The sequence below is a fragment of the Falco cherrug genome, chromosome 5 (genome assembly GCF_023634085.1).
Source record: "Falco cherrug isolate bFalChe1 chromosome 5, bFalChe1.pri, whole genome shotgun sequence".
Lineage (NCBI taxonomy): Eukaryota > Metazoa > Chordata > Aves > Falconiformes > Falconidae > Falco > Falco cherrug.
Window position 1 is genome coordinate 28,570,466 of NC_073701.1, and position 21,585 is coordinate 28,592,050.

Below are 21,585 nucleotides of genomic sequence, written 5' to 3' on the forward strand. Positions count from 1 at the left end.
AGAAACATTTTGTGTTGGAATAACTATCTGTTCAGCTGGAACTTTATTATATTGATGAAATGTCACAGTATTGATACTGTGATATCACACACTTGGAAATCTCTAAACTAAATATATTCAGGATTTTTGGTGCAGTTTGGACTGAAACAGTGAAGACGTTTAATCCTTTGCTTTGAGAGTGTTGAATCTGCTGTCCAGGTGCTACATCAGTGCTCTAGGCTGAGGGAGTGTGTCTGGGTACATGGGAGCCCAAGCTCATGTGTGGCCCAGGATGGTATGGCCACTGGAGTGTAATAAAAAAAGTGCAGTCTTTGTGCATTGATATGCATTTAGAGAACTTTTGTATGGACCAAGAGAGATCCCCTGAGCAGGCGCTAGAGGAATGCCAGCTGTATCATGTGTTTTCTCCTCTGGTTAACAGCAGCAATTTTGCTGTTTGCAGATGGTCCATGTTGCATTTACTTGCAGTGGACCTGCTTAATGCCCTGACAATGTCCAAAACTACAGCACTTCTGAACACACACACACACAAATGCTGGTGAATGCTCATTGGTATCAGCATGTCTGATGTACAAAAAAAATACCTCTCTCACCTGCCACCTACTTCTGCCACAAAGAAAGGCTTCATTTCAAACTGTGTCTTAGCTGTAATAAGAGGGGAGCGTTGTGTTCTGGCTAGAAGGACCTTTCCCTGAGCATCCTCCCTACTAAGCCCATCTCTCAAGTGCTTGGTTTGAGCATCCTCTGCTGTTACCAGCTTTACAAGTAGAGCTTGTGGAGCTGATGGACTAAACCAGGGGTGAAAAATGGCAGTGAATGTTTCTTCTCTTTTTGTCTTTGGTGTGTAGGATCAAGCTTGCAGATATAAACAACATAGCAGCTGTGAAGAAATTAGAAAGACCTTTGTGTGGATTCTTGAGTGACAGATGTTCTGAAGGTGCGTCTGTCACCCTGGGCTTAATACCTGAAGCTGAACCAGTTTCTTCTGTGGTGAAGAACCCACTGGGAGCCTTGGAGAACTTGATGCTGGATCCAAGGCTAGACTGCTTTCAGCAGAACATGCTTAGTCCCAAAATGATCATCAGTGACCCGTCTGTGGATCTGAATGTTAAAGAAAACAGTAAAATCATCAGGAGACAGATAGGAGGCACTCAGAGTATACGGTCACCTGGAAAAATTGGCTTGAGGAATAAGTCCTTCAGCATCAAGGACAAAATTTCAGAGTGGGAAGGGAAAAAGGAAACACAGTGTGCTCCTCGCAGAGAGGAGGAGCAGGGATTTAAGGAGGAGCACAAGGTGCCCTGTGTAACTGAGAAGACAAGTGGGGAAGCACTGGTGACTCGGAAAGTGGAGACCAAGAGACTTATGAACTGGGAACTGGAACGCAAAGGAGCAGGCAAAGAGAATGAACGGAAAGCAGGAACTCAGAAAGGCACAGGGCAGGCGGCAGAGCGAAAGGGGGAAGCGCAAAAGGATGAGGAAGTGGAATCCAGCCCTGGAAAATGCAAAGAGGTGAAAGGTGGGAAGTGGGAGGTCCAGAAGGAGAATCTTTCAGTGCTTAGTCAGGTAAAGAAGCTGGAGCAGGCTTTGAAAGATGGCTCAGCAGAGCTGCAGCCGCAGTTGCCTGGTACTTACTATTCCCCACAGTGCTTGCAGGAGAAGGCGGCACAAGGTCACACTGCTCCTGAGGGCCATGAGAGCGTATGTGGGGCTGAGCTCAATAAAAAGCTTCTTGGCTTGGACTCTGAAATCAGTGAGCCGATTTTTGGGACCCTAGAAGAGGTAAGAACTTCTCACGTGAAATCCAAGGACTGCACAGTGGAGAATGTGTACACAGAGCCAGGGGTGCCAGAAAAGAAACCCTTCATCAACCCACTGCCAAAGCCCCGGCGGACTTTCAAACATGAGGGGGAAGAGGACTGGGTGCCAGCAGCTAGGAATAAAAGAAACTTACCCCCTCTGCCATCCATCCCTCCCCCTCCTCTACCCTCCTCTCCTCCCCCGTCAGCTGTCAGCAGGAGGCTCTGGAGTGGGAAGCACAAGAACAACGCTGACCACAGGTATTCGGGCTGTGTTTCACAAAGGTGTTGGTCTTGATGGTGGAGTCCTGCCTTCCTGTATCTCTCTGGGAGGGATGGATCTTCCTTGGTCACCCGTAATCCCCAATCCCCAGAGAGCCTTGCTGGCCATAACCAGCACTCAGCCATCTCTCTGAGAATGTATGAGTGGCCAGCACAACTTCACAGGATAATTGTGAATGGATAAGTCATGGCAGATTTGGGCTTTAAGGTCACTATATTATGTGGCTTAACCTTCAAGCCCGGGATTGAGAGGTTTGGGGTTTTGGTTTTTTTAGCAGAAAATCTATTTCATTACAAAACTGCTACAGCTGCAGCAGTTTGGAATGATAATTTCCATCTGGAATGATAATCTCTAGATTCTACTTCACCATTTTCACTGTTCATAGTAAACCTATTCCTCTGACTGAATCTGATGTCTACATGTTCTTCTGGTGTGCTTTCTTGCCTTTTCTCCCCTCCCACATGATTGTCACACTTTTGGGGTAGGGAGCATAAAATGCATAGCTGTTTCCAGTGACTTCTGCATAAACTGTCACCTAAAAATTCTTGGCTTGGGTGCAGGAAGGAAACTGAAACTTTCCAGGTTTGTTAGTGGAGGACACTTAATTGCTTTTACCCTTTCTACCATCCTGCATGTGAGTATTGCTTTCCTGTACTGCTCAAAGAGAGCTGATTTTGGGCCGCCTCTGTTCCTGCCAAGGGTGGGATCTGCGCTGTAAATGGACCGCTCATGCCCTAAGGTTCTGTGCAGTGTTGCAGGATGTGCCACTTAACACTCGCATCTTCACAGTGTGTTATTGCCGTGACAACCCAGATTATCTACGGCATCCCCAAAATGCCTTTATTTGTGTGGCTGATAAAAATAACCAATCTCAGGGTCATTTTTTCATGCCTTATATGGGATGAGGCTGTGAAACGTTCTCAGTAATTCATTTTGTCAACCGTGTGGCATGTTGAAGTGAATTAGCTGTGATTTGATTATAAATGCTGGAGTTAACTGTATCACCCTCCTCTTTGCTCCTTCTCCCCTCCCATCAATGGTGCAGGAAGTCATATGAATTTGAAGACTTGCTGCAGTCATCGTCAGAGAATGGCCGGGTGGATTGGTACGCGCAGACCAAGCTGGCCCTCACACGCACTTTATCTGAGGAGAACGTCTATGAAGACATCCTGGGTAGGAGCTTTGGACAGGACATACTGGGTAGGAGCTTTGGACAGGGAAGGTATTTGACTGCTAATGCTGAGTAACTGAGAAGACTCGTGGCCAACAGGCACTCACCACAGGTGCTGAATGGAGTATGTTTATTATCCAAATGCAAACTAAGACACATTTTATGCGGTTTATTGGCAAGTGATAAGAAAAATGGATGGAATATTTCAAAACACATCAGCTTCAAAGGTGAACCTTAGACATGTGGGAACCAGCTTTAATTTTTTGCTGGCATCTCTCCCCTGTCTTCCTTTTGTCATCTAGACTAGTTCTCGCAGCTCTGGTCTGTCCACGGTGGTGAGCTTGTTACTGCTGAGATAATGCAAACAGTCTGAAAACATAGGCTTGAATTCAGTTCCACGGTTCAGAAGTAGGATTGTGTATGGCTCCAGGTACCATTGAAATTAAGAAACCAGGTCCTACAGTCTTTGAAACTGAGTTTTATTTAATTCTCTAACTTCAGCAGCAGATCAATGCCATTTTAAAGATTATTTCCTGTAACCCTCTCCATTTATATGGTGTTTTTGAATATTGTGAGTTAGATGGCCTTTTACAGAACATAGAATGGAAGCGTCCCTCTTGAAAAAGCCCTAATAAGTTTTAGTAGCTGTAGGCTGGTGCTGTGTAAAGCTCATGGCTGTGTTTTAACAGAATAGGAAGAGAATAGCTGTATCAGCTCACGCTGTGCAGCTGTAATCCTACAAAGGTGGTCTGTGTTGTTCAGCATGGGAGGAGCTGTGCTTTCTGAGGAGTAGACCAGGCATTACTAGTTGGATATGAATAAAATCTGATCATAGCTGATGAGAAAGATCTCTTAAAGGAATTGTTTTTCCTTTGGGACTGATGGCAGACAAGGTGATGCCAGTCCATCCTTTTTGACATTTTTTGAAGCTGTTGGCCTCATTTGTGGAGCTCGAAGCCTTGTGTTTGCTTTTTTTCTTCTCTTTACTTGGGGGGCAAAGGAACAGGGAGTGCCTGAGCAGCTACTGGACTTTTTTGTGTTGGGGCGGGGTGGGAGGTCTCAGAAACCACTGTGTAAGGGTCACCTCATCAGCTGGAATAACATGGATAACGTTACAGAGTGGCTGTATAGGCAAATCGATCCATTCAAACACAAGCAAACCCCTGTGTCCCAAGCTTGCAGGGAACTCAAATACCAGGCTGAAATCTCTCTCCCCTCCAGCTTTTAGTTGCAAAGCTTAGAAGAAAACAAAGTTACGGATAATTGTCAGCTAATGGGGCATGTTTGGTTTTTTGTTTTCTTGCTGCATGTTTAGGCTTTGCGTGGAGTCAGTGAACTTTAATTGGTTCCTGCAGTCCTGGTGGTGTTACCATGAAAGCTTGGGAAAAGGGGTCGACAGGGATAATAAAGAAAGCTGCAGTTTTGTTTTTCACAAGACCACAGATGGGTGTAGTCCACAAAACAACATATGAGAACCACACCGATGGAGGGGGAACAAAAAAGAACCTTCAGCCACAGGACACTAGTGCTGACACACAGATAATCATGTGTGTCCATCACGGCATGCAAGCACGTACATACACCCCATATTCATATGTGTGACTTACAGGGGGTTCAGCTATTGGTGGGAGAACTGTTCCCTTTCCCAGGAAGTCACACAGATTCCCTGCGTGCACCATCTGTTTACCTGTTTGCCATTGCTTACCTGGAGTATTGTAAATTGTACTGGGCAGATGGATGAGAAGGTTTATTTGTCAAAAAGAGGGAAATGGTGTTTCTTCCAGACTGAGACTAACTGGATGTGCTGCTGAGCAGTTTGAGGATGGGTAGGCAACAGAACCCAAGCTTGTTCTTTTTTCTCCTATCTGTCCAGGTATGTGACAGAAAGGGGAGTCACTTTCAGGGGCAGGAGCGTGTTTGCTTACAGGATGTTCATGCAGACTTGCTTTGCTGGTGTTGCACATGCTTTCCTTCTCCTTGGTGAATTCAGATCCACCACTGTAGTGATGGGCATCATCAAACCACTGTAGAAGACAGTGTTGGAAAAGACTTGGGTTTCTGTCCTTGTCTGAAGACTTCCGCTGCACTCCTGCTTGCAGGCAGGTGGGAATGCAGCAGTTGGACAGATCCTACAGCCATTACCGGTGCCCACTCCAGAGGCCTGCAGCATCACCAACCTCCAGTCTTTGCTCTCAGCCAAGCATTCATGACAGTAAGAAAAAGGCAGCTGCTCGGAGCCCCAGCTGTCCACTGGGATGGCATGAAATGGTGGCAATGAAGAGAGAAACCTTGTAACAGATTGCCTGCCCATACAGGTGCTTGGGCTAAGCCTTTGTCATTGGTTTATTAGATGCTTGGATGGAGATGTCACAACCTGCTTTTTCAGAGTTGTGTGTCCTTTTTGAACATGCCTATGTTTGCATTTCCCAGCACTGCTGAAGAACGGGGTTTAAGAAATACATTATATGTAATTTTGGCTGTTTAAAACTCAGATTAGTTGTGTGCCTCATCTCCAGAATCAGTGGAAAGTGACACCTCTGTGTGGTCATTCAAGCCTTGTGGTTTTGAGGGGATCCTAGGTAAGAATGAGCTGAACGTTACTTCAGCAGTGTCCCTCCCTACCCCGCCTCCTGTAGAGGGAGAGCATCCTGACTTTTAGGTGGCCTGGGTTAGATGAGGCGAATCCTTCTCGCTTTCTAAAGTGGGGCACCTGAGATTTGTTTGAAAACCTGTGTTGTGTGACCAACATCTATGTTCAGAGAAGGGATTAAATCTTCCTGCAGAGTCAGCCCAAGAGCAGTGCGTTGCTTCAGCCCAATTAAATGATGACCAGAGGTCCCTGTAAATGTGAGGTTTAAACAGAAGAGAGAGGACCTTTATGCTAGCCTTCAGCTCACAGTTTCATTTAGACAATCCTAAGCAGAAGACTGGAAAGAAGGAAATACAGCTATGGGCCAACGTGCATGAGAATCTCACAGCTCCTTTGAAGACAGGGAAACGAACTTGAGGACTCACTAGGTCTTTTCCATCTGTAGTATCTGTGACATGTTCCTATGGCTGCGTATGTCAGTGTCAGGGTTTGGACACTGTCCAGCAAGCAGCTGGACTTCTAGGGCTATGGAGAGAATGAAGCAATGCAGGAATGCTTGAGAACAGGTCTTTGGTCTGATGTGGGAGGTGGGAGAAGGCCAGCAGATCCCAAAACAGATTTTTATGGCAAACCTCAAGGATTTTCTGCACTTACAGTTTCTTGCTTGTGGCTTTTTGCTGCAGATCCACCATCGAAGGAAAACCCTTACGAAGACATTGAGACCAACAGCCGCTGTTTGGGGAAGAAATGTGTCCTGACCTTCCCAGCATCACCCACCTCTTCTGTACCTGGGACTCCCACTAAGGTACTTTGATTCAAGTGGCCACCTCTCTTGCTTCAGAAGGTTTTTGGGTGAAATCCAGGCCCTGTGTGGAAAAGGTGGAGTTTTGTCAATGACTTTCATCATGTTAGGGTTTTTTCCTTTTTGTTTTTTACCACAGAGTACAGTGTGATAAGAGGGGGGATTTATTGCATCAGACTGCACTTCTTGCTCAGAGCTCAGGGCTTACCAAGGCCAGCCTTGCCCTCAGCCTCCCAAGCCGTTCTGGTTGGTTCCTGTTGTCTGTTTAGATAGTCCAAGCCTGGAACAGCAGGGACTATGTCACAGCAGAAGTCATCTTGGCAACAGCTGGGTTCAGAGTGGATAACGGGGATCTAAACATGGTTTTCCTGACCAAAAGGTTTTCTTATGCTCTCCATGCAGCTATTATTAGAGCTGTTACCCAGTGTTTTCAGAAGTTTGATGTGCAGTGTTTGTTGATGTGTTGCTGTTTTCCAACCAGCTTAATCAGCAACTGAGGTTTCTTTGGATAATTCAACACTTAAAAGTTAAAGTTGTTCTGTGGTTCTCAATCCCTTCTCCTTGTTGCTAGTGAGATGAGGATCTGCAAGGGTCTGTGAACATTAGGGTGGAGTCGATTTCCCTCGGAGAGCTTTGTAATCATCTGTGTATCCTGATTTCCCACCTCTGCTATCGAAAGGGGGCTGCAGTGTTACACAGGAATGCTTTTCACTGTAGATATGGTTCCCGGTAGGAGACACTTAGTAAAGGGCTGAATGGGAGTAATTGTGTTACACTACAGTACTTTGACATCTAAAGGCTGTGATCTGCATCAGTCAGAAAAGAAGTGCTGCAGCTCTCTTGCCAACTAACGGGTTTGCAACTGCAGCTGAGCTTTCTGCTTCTCTGGTGCTGTTTTTGGACATGGACTTCAAGAACTTTGGTGCTTAAATATCTGTTGTGCTCCCACTGAACTTGCTAATGAGCTTGGGAGGAAGCCAGTCTCCACAATTGTCTATCATGGCATTTCTTGAACCCTCATCTGAAATATCTAATTCTGGCTACTGTCAAAGACAGCCATACTGACAGTGCGTTTTGTCTGGTCTCACTGCTTCTGTGTTGCTGCTGATTATCCCAAATGTGTGTGGTTGGCTGGTTGGTTAGTCTTGTCCTGTTTACAGTTCCAGCCTGGATTACACAAGTCCTGAGAAGTTGTGGGTTTTCTCAAACTGGAGCAAGGCTTCTTGGCCAACCCCTGAGATTGTGTTCTGGTCTGGAATGAATATGGGATAGTTAAATTGCTGGTCAAGATAGTCCTGGTCTAGCCTGGCAGCTGGATGAGTTCTTTGCATGTGCAGAAATCTGTGAAAGTTCTCAGGGCTGTTTTGCCAGCTGAGTGCTATGGCTGCCCCACTGGATTTGCTGCCATGACAGTGTTAGCAATGAAGCAAAGGTACGAGAGGTACTGTGTTCATTCGTTCCTTCTCCTCCATTTCCAGTTGCTTTCCAAGCCCATTTTTTTCCGACAAAACTCAGAGCGGCGGAGTTTCAAACTGCCAGACATTCGAAAACTGAGCCGTGATGGGACTGGGTCACCATCTAAAATCAGCCCTCCCTCGACCCCCAGCAGTCCAGATGACACCTTCTTCTCCTTGGGAGACCCTCAGAATGGGAAGAGGAGAAGGAAGATTCCCAAGGTAAATCTAGGGCTTTCTCTTTTATGTTTATTCCAGACAGGAATGTGAGTACAAGACAATGGTTTTTTTCAGTTTGCAGTGTGGCATTCCTGCAACAAAGCTGTTGTCCTGGCGGTTGACTTGACTTGTTTAACCCCCTTTCTGCCTGAAGAAGGCGGCTCACAAACATCTCTGCAAGTTTTGAAGCGGTTATTTTTCTGTCTGAGTTATCATAGTTATCAGGAGAGAGAATAATAATAACAAGAAGAAAAAAGGCATTTTAATTTTTGGATAAAACTTGAAGTTTGTAAGAGGCAAAAAAAGCAATTAGTGTTTTTGCAAAAGATGTACCCCGTCATATATCTTTCTTTGCTTCGTGGATGGAACAGTCAGAAATTGTCTCTGTGTTGTGATGTTCCCACCTGGCAATCTTGTTCTTTGCTAGGTCTTATGGATGCATTGGTTGGTTGTAATTCAAGGTAGGGTGTGATTGTAGATGAACAATGAAAATACTAACATTTGAGTGACACAAGGAGTTCTCTGTAGTCAAGAGCATTTTCTGGAGCAATGTTTCCTACTTCATATCTAGATACAGCATGACTCCATTTCAATTTTATTTCTTTTAGATCTAGCTGGAAGTGTATTCAGTCCAAATGAGGTTCAGCAGCAGTCTATCTATTGAATGTTTCAAAAACACAATTCCTTATCCTAGTCTTTGCAGGAGAAGCAGAGGCTACCAGGGGCTGTCTGTGGTGGGTTTTTTTCTGAACCCACTGTTTTCATTTGGGGGAAAAGGGATATGTTTGTGTATCTTCTTTGTTTCCTGGTTGCCAAATCTGTGTTCATGTTTGCGTATCTGATTTTTTTAATGCCCTCTCTGTATAGGTCAGCTCTTCAGGAATGAGCCAAAGACTACAAATGTCTAGGGTTTTCTTTCCCAGTACGCTGACACGTCTGTGCATGTGCTTGAGCTCTGTCAGTGTGTTCACACATACTTTATGTCAACTGAAGGGAGGATTACAAGTATGTATTTACCAGGCAGTGCCACTGAGCAGTTGTGCAGAGCAAGCTCAGAACAGATTGATCCATTGTGTCAGTGGCAAGATCAACCTCAGACTTGAGCTGGGCAGCTGGGTGGAGGCTGTACTTCCACACCAGAGTATCCTGCCTCTCACTTAAACATTTGGATTCAAAGTTCCCTGACCAAGTGTGTGGTGGACCTGTTCTACCTTGAGCTCTCAGCACGTGTGTGCAGGGATCCCAGACTTTCTGGAATAAATCTGAATGCTGTGGCTATGTCCTCCTGCTTCTGCCTGCGACCTTGGCAAGGAGTCAGCTCTGCTCAGGGAGGTTTGGGGAAGCCTGGCATGGTCCTTCTGCAATTCCACTCTCCTTCAGGGACAGATAGGGAGACCAGAGACACTGAATGAACCACTAAGCGCAGCTATGCCCAAAACTGAAGTGTCTTCTCTCCTGGCCAGCTGGGGGGCCAGAGATTAAAGGATTTGCAAAGAAAACCACTAGTACAAGGTACTTCAGCACCATTGATGCCTACCCATCTCAATTTCTTCAGTGTTCCTTGTATGATGTGTTTCCCCCGTGCTTGGTATGAAGGCTTTTCCAGCACATCTCACAGCAGATGTTAAAGGCATAAGACATTAAAGTTTGCTGTCATTCTCCAACCAGTTTTCTGCTTCAAACCTGCAGACCAGGACAGGTTCCCAGGGCACCACCTGATGCTCCCTAGAGTATGGACCATTGTATGGAGAGGCCCAGGAAGGCACTGTCAAGTTTGTATGGTCACACAGTGCAGAAAGACCTGGCCTTTCATCAGGGCTTGTTACCTTGGGCTCCCGCTGTGCCAGCATGACTGTACTGCTTTTGTACCAGAGTGTGGCCATTGGCCGCACAGGTGCAGATTGCTGTGCAAGGTAGATGCTGGTAATTGTCAGTTCTGGGACGTCAAGCGAAGAGTTTCAGTGTGGCCAGGGATGGGAAACAGAGCACTCTGCATGAAATTCTAACTTTATTTCTTGCCTGGGGAGGAAAATAACATTTGTTTGTTTGTGTTTGCGGAGCAGCTTGTGTTGAAAATCAATGCCATTTATGAGGCACGAAGGGGAAAGAAGCGTGTCAAGAGACTATCACAGTCTACAGAGAGCAATTCAGGGAAAGGTAAAGGAACTTTGAATCATATATCTAAGATTTTTTGAGGACTTGACTTAGAGTTTAGGCTTAGTGATTTATGTGACGTTTTCTAGTGCTTCTCCCAGTCCAGAGTGAGACTGAGTTGGGGCTTCCACCCATTCTTTTGGAAAGATAAAGGCTGTTCCTCTGTTGAAAAGACTCACTAAAACAGAACTTTTTTGGTTTTCTTGCTTCATTTTCATTCCATGGCTTTGCATGATAACCTTATAGGTCGCACCAAAAATGTCTCCCTTTTTTGATGTTTATTTCTGGAACAGGCTGGAAGCTTTGGAGAGGAATGTTCTGTCCAAAAAGTCTCGTTTGTTGAGATCAAAATATTTTGTGGGAATGTGTCACTTCAGTGAACTGTCCAATGGAACGTAGCAGATTTTGCAACAGTCGTGGTTCCTTCAGCATCCCAATAAACAAATAGCCTCAGTTGGGAATCAGGCTTTCTAGACTTGACTGTAGGACCATCTCCATCGTAGTAAGATTGAGACTTTCAGCTTTCCACTGTCAATTAACAACTTGCCAGAAGTGTTCAGGTACTTCAGAGCCATTACTTTTAAACATCTCATCTCTGTAAAACTTATAATTATGTCTTTCCAACACAGTACTTTTTTCCCAAACACCCTAATTGCCAGCAAAAGGTGACCACCAGCATTATTTATTTCCCACAATTGCTTCTTACTGTTTATCCTATTTTATATAGGATATACACCTGCAGAATGGATGAGTGTGTTTATATGCACCTTCAGGGGAAGCATCCCAGACTTGTCTCTATACTGTTTTTTATACTCCTCTCTGAAGCTGTCCCAGATGAGCATCTAAGGCATCCTTGACAGAGACAGGCTATTGGGCCATATAGACCTTGAGGCTGATTCAGTCTGGAAATTGGTTTTTTTTGTTTGTTTGCTTATTTTTTTATCCCTTTTCCTGCAAACTACTGCATATTAATCAGTAATTTGCCTTGGTGTTGTGCTTATACAGACTTGGATAAAACACTGCTCTGGCATTTTATTCTTTATGCAGCTCACCTGGCTGGGCAAAATCTAATTTGTTGGTGTTTTTATTATTCCCTGAATGAATGGGAAGATACCAAAGTTGGTAAGCTAAATGTCTGCGGGTATGTGCACCCTTGAAAAGAACAAATCCCTTGGGATCTATATTGTCTTCCTTGAAGTTGCCAGGCCTGGGTTTCTCATGCCAGTGGTAAGAAATGCACAGTTATAAACAGGCTTTACTTGATTCATCTTCCCCTTTCTTTTTTCTTAGTTACAGATGAAAACAGTGAATCAGACAGTGATACTGAAGAGAAGCTGAAAGGTAAGGCAAATGTGTGATGAGAGCAAAAGGCTCCTGACCAACTCTGCACTGAGATCCTGGGTCAAGAGCTCTCCTCTGTGTTCTGCCTTCGGAAAAGGAGCTTGTTTTCACTCAGAACACAGTGAGAAAACAAAGTTCTCAATACCACAGAAGAAAATCCATGGGCAGAGAACTAGAAGAGTCCAAACCAAACATTGTTCCATTTCCCATTAAAGCTCCTTGCACTGACTTTCCTAGGAGATGGCTTGGACACTGTGGAAATACAGTGAGATTTTTCTAAGTACACAGTCACAGATGTGTGACCAGGCTGACAGAAGCAGTATTGCATGGGACAGAGTGTTCAGAAACCCCACTACATGTTTACCAAGGGAGAAAAACCGCCAGCCAGACCGCCTAGCTTGGAAAACAGAATTGCAGTCTATGATTTATTGCTAGTTAAACTCTTCTGCGCTGGCCAAGTTGGGATAAAGCACTGCACTGCTTACTTCAGCTATATGGTATACTGGTCTCTATAATATTCTTCTGAAACCTTCCTGTAGAGTTAGAATGCAAGATGGAATCTTCTTCAGATTCCAAAGTTTCCTGACTCACATGCACACCTGATCTGGGTCGCAGGTCAGTTCCCAAGCTGAAAAGACAGGCATAAGCAGCAGTGAGCTCTGTGTCAACTACAGTGTGTTGTGCTTAGGAGTGCTCGTTCTTACCCTCTTTCAGGTTTTTAGAACAGAAACCTCAGAATGAGTTCCCTCTTGTGAGCACAGCTTCCCATACAAGAGTGACTGTATACTCGTACACTCCTCTGCATTGGGAAATCTTTCATCTGTACTGCTGTGTTAGCAAGATCAAGCTGAAAATTGCTGCCACCACCTACCTTTTGACAGGTTCTCAGGCTACGCTGGAGATGGGGAGGGAGGGTTTGCTCCCAGATTGCACAGAAATTACATTTGCAACCGTCTTGTAAAACGAGGTTGTGAAATATAGTCTGTGTTCAGATGTAGCTGTGAAAAACAGTCTAGATGTGTCCAGGAAGACTCAAACTCTTGTCTGTTACTGGTTGCCATAGCAAATCGTGTGCATCATCCTATGTTTCTCTGTAACATCTGTGTAACTGCAGCTAGGGACTGCCTTTAGAGGGGATGATGGAGATTGTGTGAAGTCATCTCAAATCTGACAGCGCTGGACTGAACAATATTCAGATCCATATGTGGGTCTGAGTGACTGTGCAAGCCTACATAAGTGTGAACAGGAGCTCTGGCACTTGCTGTTTGCTTTAGCTACACCTGTATTTTGCTTTATGCCTTGTTGAACTGTTGACTTTCCTATTTTTAAATAGGAAAGTGAGATGACTTAGCAAGTCTCTTTTGTCTGGCGCTTTCAATTTTGTATGTTTTACTTAATAGACCAAACACACCATCCAGTTACCTCGGCTTAGCAAGTCACTGTACATCATCTGAGACACAGTAAATCATCAGACAGCAATAATCAGACTGCATGTCAGAGCCGTAAGTGCTGACCCTTGGGAAGGAAAAATGTTCAAAGACAACCTCTGCCATGATGACAGCAGTAAAATCCTGATATCTTTAGTAGGTTGCACAGGATATAAACAATGCAGAGCTTGAGCAAGCTTTTCAGAAGCACTCAGCATTGCTGTGACACTGCTCTTTTTGAAGTCCCTGGTAAACCAGAAACCACTTCTGAAAACTTTTGAAGAATTAAAGCCTTAGAGCAAATCACATAATAGGTGATGAGAGAAAGGAGTCTGAGGCATCTTTCGAGGGCTTCAACTGTCCAGAGGTTGTTACGCTGTCTGATTTAAAAGGCACCTCAAGATTGCTTTCAATTACATTATCCGGAATAGTCTGTGAGTGGCACAACTTTACCAGACAAAAGGTCAAGTGTCTGTCCTAAAGTATATAGCATCTCTCAGGAAGCCCTCTCTGCCAAGCAGACATCTCATGTATTTGGAGTTCCTGCAGCATCTGTGTGGTTGTTTCTGTCAAAACGTTGCGTTGCCACTCGCATTCGTAAAAAGCACAGTTGTGAGAATGTGCTGTGGTCTCTGCTTGTAGTTAATTCTTTCTTTTGTAGTAGGGGTAAGGGAGACATCATGGATATTTAATTTTGGATGCGACTGTAAAACAAAGCAAGGGGGTGGTCTTAGGGAATCTCATCTGGTCTCTTCTCAGCAGGCAGCTTTTCATTACTTTCCATGCTGGAATGTTTATTGTCCCACAGCTCATGTGTGTTGCAGTTATAGCTTGCTTGGCAGTTTTTCTTGTTTTCCCATTGTCCTGGGTGAACTTGCAGAAACATGGTCCTGAGAGATTAGTTTTAGACACAGGAAGAACTGGCACGAGCCAGCCTTTTTCATTTGCACCTCTTGTCACACTTTTTTGTTGTTGGCCTACAGCCCAGCCTGTGTTACTGAAGCTGGGAGTTCCCAGTGTTACTCAGCCAGTGGAACCCTAACCTGACCCAAGTGCTGGTCTTGTGAAACCATGGGGATTGCTACCCACAGCCTCCTCTGCACCAAGGTGATCAATCACCTAACTGTTGGCTTTGAAAGATGCATAAATGAATGCTAGGATGAGTGCCCAGACGTTACCTGTTACACCATGTCCCATATGGATCTCCGTTTGCGTTGTCTTCAGCTGTAAAAGCTATCCATGAAATCCTGCTGCTGCCAGAACTCTTCAAGGTGACGGCACTCGAAAGATTATGCCCTGTCTCTGTTGATATTTATAGCGCAGCTTCCAAATGGTTCCTGCCTCTTACTCAGCCACTGACAAAGTAAATGCAGTGAGGTGGTTTTGAGTTTATCTGTAAGTCTCTGCAAAGCGCTGTTGATGCTCTGTGCAAAGAGCTAGATCGTTACAATCTCTAATCTTTTTTCTTCATAGCTCACAGCCAGCGCCTAGTGCATGTGAAATCTCGCCTGAAGCAAACCCCACGGTACCAAACCTTGGAACGGGACTTGATCGAATATCAAGAGAGGCAGCTGTTTGAGTACTTCGTAGTGGTGTCACTGCACAAGAAGCAGGCTGGGGCTGCCTATGTCCCTGAGGTTACCCAGCAGTTCCCGTTGAAGGTACGGTGCCCATCAGGAGGGTCTGGCTGACATGTCTCAGATAGCATGGTGTGCTTGCACAGCTGGAGAAGCCACAGCTTCTCTGTTGACCACATGTTATATCAGTAACCACTGTGCTGTGTCAGTGTTCAGTGAGACTAAAGTAAGAGGGGCTGCAGTCAGTCCCTGAGAATTGTCATGGTATTTCTCACTGTTGAAAGAGCAGCTGATTTAGATCTTTTGCTGCCCTTGGCTATGACTTTTATGTAGCTGTTCCCGTTCTGCCCCTTTTCTCTTTAAAGAAAACTGACACTTGGGAGAAGACATACGTTCTTAAAGGGAAGGCACAGCTTTCACCAATAGTCTGGCTCAAAATGGGGAACAAGGAATGGGTGAAACAGTGCCAGTGTGACAGTGTGTTTGTAAACGGGGTGTAACCAGAGCTCCCCTCAGACTTCAGTTCTCTTACCCCTTGCTGGAAGATGTGTCCCAATTAGAGGCACAGTGTAGCAGGGGCAGGTGCTGCAGATGCAGGGCTTGGCGGAATTGGGGGCACAGAGTTACTTTAAGATGTGTAAAGATTAGGTGAGCCAGAATCACAGAAATTTTAATATCTTCCAGGCAGAAGCTTAGCCTCTGTCATCACCTCTTCATTTGTCACAGGAAAAATATTTGAAGTCATTCCATCCCCACATGACTAATTGGAAACATTCCTTCTCTCTATTCTGCTAGCTTGAGCGCTCGTTCAAATTCATGCGTGAGGCAGAAGATCAGTTGAAAGCTATTCCCCAGTTTTGCTTCCCTGATGCAAAGGACTGGGCCCCCATCCATCAGTTTGCCAGGTAAGTACTGTACTTTGTATCCTGATTCATAAGAAACAGATTTATTTGCAAGCTAATTAAATATGAGAGCTGTTACAGTAGAAAACTGGGCAAAGCCCTGAGAGGGGTGTACTGGAAATGCAAAAATATTGTGGGTGTATTGGATTTGTATGTCAAAGACTGTTAATGTGGGTGATGGGTTTCTTGTCATTCTGGCTTCTCTTTCTTCAGTGAGACGTTCTCATTTGTCTTGACGGGAGAAGATGGAAGCAGGCGATTCGGATACTGTAGAAGGCTGCTGGTAATTATCCCTGTTTTTTTCTTTTCCTAGAGATGCTGCCTTCTGTGGGGTTGGTGTTCCTGGCACCCTCTCTGGAAAGTGGAAAGTTGACTGCTCTTCTCTTTCAGTGTGGAAAGAAAGAGCAGCAACAGAGCAGCTTTTGCTCTCTTCTGCTCTTCTCACTGCCAAAGTCCCTCTCTGAGTACCGTCCTCTGCTCCAGGCATAGCTTATTGTCTTCTCCTTACACCAGCACTTAACATTATGACCATGGACTGTTGTTTCACCACTAAGCTGAAGACACGGTTTGTCTCCCTTAGGTTTACATAGCTACTAAAGAGCTGTCTAAACCTGTGCTGGTCCTATAGGCTCAGAGTTGTCTCTGTAGAGCAGTCTGCCCTGCATTAGTCATTTGCCTTGGGAAGGTTGGCACCATACTGTGGATGTACCCATTTCTCCCCACTGTTTCTAGCATACCAGAGATTGAGTCAGGCTTAAGATACTGTCAGCAGCAGCATGCTGTCAAACGTCTGCCAGTTTCTGAGCCAACCAGCAAACTGCAGAATTAAGAGACTGATCACACTTTCTTTGCAGTAGTTGTAACTGACATTTTTTTGGTGTTTCTGTGTGTGTATTTGCATTTGTCTTGAAAGCCCAGTGGGAAGGGAAAGCGTCTCCCAGAAGTTTACTGCATTGTGAGTCGCCTTGGATGCTTCAACCTCTTCTCTAAGGTGAGGAGGGGAAAGAAAGGGAATTTGTGCTGTAGTCCCAGAGGGACCTGAAGGTGAAGTCAACACCAGAAGAATGGGGATTAGGGAACGTGGTAGCTGAAGAAAGGGCCTGAAACAGTGGTGTCAAGGCAAGCACATGCTAATTCCAGCACCTAGGAAAAACACAGTTGAAAAGAAAACTAGATTGTCAGCTGTTGCCTTCTTCTTTCAGCAGTACTACCAGAATACAAGTGCTGAGAGATTAAAAGGCAGGGAGTCCTGACACTGAGTGTGGTGGGGAGTTTGCAAATTGCAAGCTTTCCAGTAACCTCACTGGAGCTGGGTTTCTCTTGCTGAAGGAAACAGAGGGTCTTTAGATGCACCTTTTACCTTCTTCCTTATGATTCAAGGCTCCATGTTAATGCTGGGTTAAGGAGAGAATGCAGATGCTGGTGCACTTAATTCCTGGTGTTGCCTCCCTCCTCCTGATTTACATGTTTTTTGTATCTTCATGCCTTTATTTCAGATCTTGGATGAGGTTGAGAAAAGACGAGGCATTTCCCCAGCCTTGGTGCAGCCTCTCATGAGGAGTGTCATGGAGGCACCTTTCCCAGCTTTGGGCCGGACAATTACAGTCAAGAACTTCTTGCCAGGCTCAGGAACCGAGGTAAAGACACCACCCTAGAGAGAGCAAGACTTAGGCCAGCACATGGTGCAGGACTGGCAACTGGAAGTTGGAACTTTGATATAGCACTGGAGATCTTCAAGGACAGATTGTCTGGCAACTGTGCGAGGAAGCTAGGGAGTAAAATAGGGAACCAGAGGGGATGGCACAGAGAGTTCAGTGACCTCAGAATCGACAGAGAAATCATATGGTAAAAATTAATGTAAAGACACAACCATGCTAATATGGCAGAATGAAATAAGGTATTGGCCTTGAGGCCAAGTGGCACAGGCTGGCGGGCCCCATGCTGCCCAGCATATGACCTTGGATCTGCTCAAGGACCCCCATACTTGGCTTCCTGAAGACAGGGTTCATAGCATGTGCTCCAGCGTCCTTAATACAGAACCACTGTTTGTGTGGGTCAGGACACGGGATTCTGGTCAAAAAAATACCTGAAACTACACAAGGGCAATGTTGCAGCCTTTCAGAATGGCATTTGCACAGCGTGGGGGTGAGGGTACGTATTGCATCTCACAGTGTGGTATGAGGATGCTGGGAGGGTTTTAAGAGTGCTTTTGGGCGTAGCATTGAAGGACTGTGGGAACATGGAGAGAGCCAAACTGAGGGTAGTCTTTGCTATTCGTCCTGTTGGGCAGCGAGCTGAGAGAGGTTGTGTCTGGGGGCTTTTAGCATGGCACTGGATGGTGCCATTCTCCTCAACCAAACTGAAAACAGTCCAAACTAAATGAAATGACTGCAAAATCTGCACTTGAGGAGCAGAGTCCCAGAGGTGTGCCGTTAGGCTGTGAGAATGTTTTGGCTGTTTTTTCCTAGGATCCTAGGAAATATTTCTTCACTGAAAGGGTAGGTGATCAAGAATTGGAACAGGCTGTCCAGGGAGGTGGTGGAATCGCCATCCCTGGAGGTGTTTAAGAAATGCATAGATACAGTGCTTAGGGACATGCTTTAGTGATGGACTTGGCAGTCCTGGTTTAACGGTTGGACTTGATGGTCTTAAAGGTCTTTTGCAACCTAAACGATTCTATGATTCACTAGTTATCTAGTTGATGGCATAAACCCTATGTTTATGCAATGGGTAAGTGACAGCATTGGGACGGGTTGCAGGCACTTTGGGGAATAAGGGATTAAAATTCAAAATGACCTTGCTAAGTTGAAGGTTTAGTCTGAAATTCAATATGGACAAGAGCAAAATGCTGGGTAGAAGAAATGAATAGTCTAATGTAACATGGAAGTAAATGAGTGAGCCACAGTACTTCAGAAAAGGATCTGGCGGCATAGTGGGCCGTACAATGAGCAGAAGTAGCAGTATGATGTTGTTTAGACAAACTCCCACAATGTGAAAGAAAATGAAGGGATGGATAATAAATAAAAGCACTTTTTCTACTTTCCAGCATTGGTGGAAATTTATATTTGAAGTATCATTTTTTCAAAAAATACAAACACTAGGAGAAAGCCCCAGAAGAGTAGTTCCACTTACTAAGTGGTTTAGAAAATACAGGCAAAGCTTGAGAAAATTGTTTGTTTAATATAGAAAACAAAGGACAAAGGAGGACACATGATGATAACCTGTAACTACACAAGGAGTCTCCTACAGAGAGGAAGGTGACCAGTTGTTCTGAGTTTATACTGTTAGTAAGATAACAACTAGTTGAAGTAATTTGCCACTGACATGTTTCAGCTGCAGGCTTGGTGTTGGTAAGGGTGGTTTGGAACTAGAGTAATTTTCTTGTGGGATTTATGAAATGTGTGGTGTTGGAGGCTTTTAAGAAGAGTTTAGATAAGCATCGGTCTTAAGGAGTATGAAGTGCTAAGGTGCTGTGACAGGAATTACTTAAGTAGGTATGAACAAAGCAGAATGCCCACAGGCTGTTCTCTTCTGTAACAGATGTAAAATATCTGTAGTCAGTAGGCTAGGCATCCAGATTCTTGCAGTAAAAAATAAATAAATAAATCATAACTGTAAAAGTAAGAGTGCAGATCTGAAAGGCTCCATGCCATTCTGCTGCATGAATGCCAGAAAGGCTGGAAACCACTCCCAGCTGGACACAAACTAGTTTTCCTCTTTATGAAGAGCTCTCTGTCCTCAGTCCAGTGGGGAGAACTTGTGGCTGGTCTCATGCTGTGCCCATTGGAGTGGACTCTGGATCTTCCTCATCTGGAAGAAGGATTTATGGGAAGTCTTTGGAAAGATGGTGTTTGAGGGCTTAACACTGTGCAGCGTTTGCCAGCACAGTCAGTAAGGCTTGTTAGCTGTGAAAATACCTGTTAGTTCCTTGTTTGCCACAGCATGGCTGGGCAGCAAGAGCTGACCTGTGGCCTTTTTTCTCTCCAACAGGTCATCGAGCTGCGGCGGCCTCTCGATTCCAGGCTCGAGCATGTTGATTTTGAGTCGTTGTTCACATCCCTCAGCGTGCGGCATCTGAGCAGAGTCTTTGCCTCCCTGCTTCTGGAAAGGAGGGTCATCTTTATCGCAGACAAGCTTAGGTACCCCCTTGCACTTCCTTAACAAAATGCTGCCAGGGAAGGGAGGCTGAGAAGACTGCAGTGACTAATCCCTCTGCTTTGTTCTTTTTCTCTTCTCTGCTCTTTTCCGACTTTGTGTTTGATGTGAGCAGGGCTGTACTTCCCAGGAGTGGGGAACTTAGGCCATGCACCATAATTTCGTTTTGCAGCTTGCAAAGACTGTGCTGCTTCTTGTCCCCAAAGAGAACCAAATTCCCTTTTCTCCAAACATTTTCAGAGTAGATACCTGGTGCTAAGGAAGCAACCCCCCTCCTTTTGCTCCATCATGCTGCAGTGTTTCCCACTGAGCTGTGCTAGAGTTTCCAAGGATCAAGCCTTGGGCAGAGATCACAGTCCCTTCTGGCTTATTCCCTGATGTCACAAAATCTTCTTAATCTTCAGCTTGTGTTTTAATGCTGATTTCTAAAGACCTTTTTTCTTGGGGGGGATGAAAGTGAAGGATAGAGCGAGGGGGAATGAGATACAGGACTTCCCCCTTCTATTTTTGAGTCTGCTCAATTTGCTTTTTTAAATTTTTTTGTTTGTTCTCCTGAATTATGAAAATAGGCCCAGGTTTCTTTAAGATCTTGTGCAGCTGGTGGCTGGCAGCTCTCCAGCCCTTGAAGCACTTGAGGATTCAGAGAGGAGGGTTCGACAAGGCTGGGGAAAGAAAAGCTGCCTGGATGAGTAATGACACTTAGGAGCACGCTCAGGTTTCAGCAGTGTACAATGCCCCTAAGCTGTCTGTTTTCACAACTTCCAGGCAGCAGGCTGCAGCTCTGGGGCAAAGAATGGGGAGGCCCCTTCAACAGGAAAGCGAAGGGAAAAATTCATCCTGCAGGGATCTGGGGCTCTCTGCAGACAGGGCTCAGGCATCCTCATTACAGGAATAGGAAGGCTGGAGAGAGGGAGGCCGTAGCATCCAGGCAGCACTGTCTGCTTGCAGTTTTTGGGAGCTGCCTTGGGTCAGAGACAAGATTTGCCTCTTTGTTATCACTGATATATTATATGCATAGATGCTTATTATTCTGGATACTTAAGCCACACATTCCATGCAGAGCATCCAGACTTGCATTGCAAATAAGATAATTCATCCATGCTATATTTCTACATAGCATATATGATTTATGTGATAATTTATGATGACTGGCTTTGTTTTCAAAGGTTTTTCTCCTCCTCTGTAGGACAAATTTTATATTCTGAGAAAAACTGTTAAGGGTACAGATGACATTGTAATCTCTACATGAGGGCTGGGTCGTAAGAGTAAAAATGGTAGGGAACTTTTTTTTTTAAAGCATCACTTTAGAATGAACCTTTATTTACCAGATCTTTTCCTATCACATCTTTGTATGACAGCACACCAACACGTATTCTAAGCATGGTGTATGTTACAGAATATCTCTTTTCAGAGCACTTCAATGGGTTTTGTGCTGGGTTTTTTTTCCCCATGTATCTTTTGTCCATATATCTGGGGTCCTTAAGAATGAGCCCAGCTGCCCAGACCTGTAAAAGAGAATGGGAGAGAGCTATAGAATCGTAGTTTCTAGAATCTCTAAATATACCATAAACAGCCACCTTCTGTGAAAAAAAGGATTATTATGTTTTAAAGATCCAGAGTCTGTTAGGCCACAGGGCTGAGATTCAAATATTTACCGTGGATTTGCCATCTCTCTACAAGACTTCTAATACTTGATGTTTCTGAGAAGACT

At 44.9% G+C, this 21,585-nt stretch overlaps 1 protein-coding gene across 3 annotated transcripts in view; it reads left to right on the forward strand.

Annotated features, from left to right (window-relative positions):
- The window catches only part of DENND2A (DENN domain containing 2A), a 60,170-nt gene that overhangs the window by 25,319 nt on the left and 13,266 nt on the right, over positions 1 to 21,585 (forward strand). For 2 of the 3 annotated variants that reach the window (XM_055711509.1, XM_027799373.2), the window contains exons 3-14: positions 849 to 2,060; positions 3,128 to 3,282; positions 6,527 to 6,648; positions 8,124 to 8,321; positions 10,382 to 10,475; positions 11,763 to 11,813; positions 14,714 to 14,901; positions 15,613 to 15,722; positions 15,933 to 16,002; positions 16,633 to 16,710; positions 17,216 to 17,356; positions 19,710 to 19,858. In XM_055711509.1, the coding sequence (XP_055567484.1) occupies positions 849 to 2,060; positions 3,128 to 3,282; positions 6,527 to 6,648; positions 8,124 to 8,321; positions 10,382 to 10,475; positions 11,763 to 11,813; positions 14,714 to 14,901; positions 15,613 to 15,722; positions 15,933 to 16,002; positions 16,633 to 16,710; positions 17,216 to 17,356; positions 19,710 to 19,858 (2,568 nt within the window). The remainder of the gene's footprint in view (positions 1 to 848; positions 2,061 to 3,127; positions 3,283 to 6,526; positions 6,649 to 8,123; positions 8,322 to 10,381; positions 10,476 to 11,762; positions 11,814 to 14,713; positions 14,902 to 15,612; positions 15,723 to 15,932; positions 16,003 to 16,632; positions 16,711 to 17,215; positions 17,357 to 19,709; positions 19,859 to 21,585) is intronic. The other variant, XM_055711510.1, reaches the window with a different exon arrangement.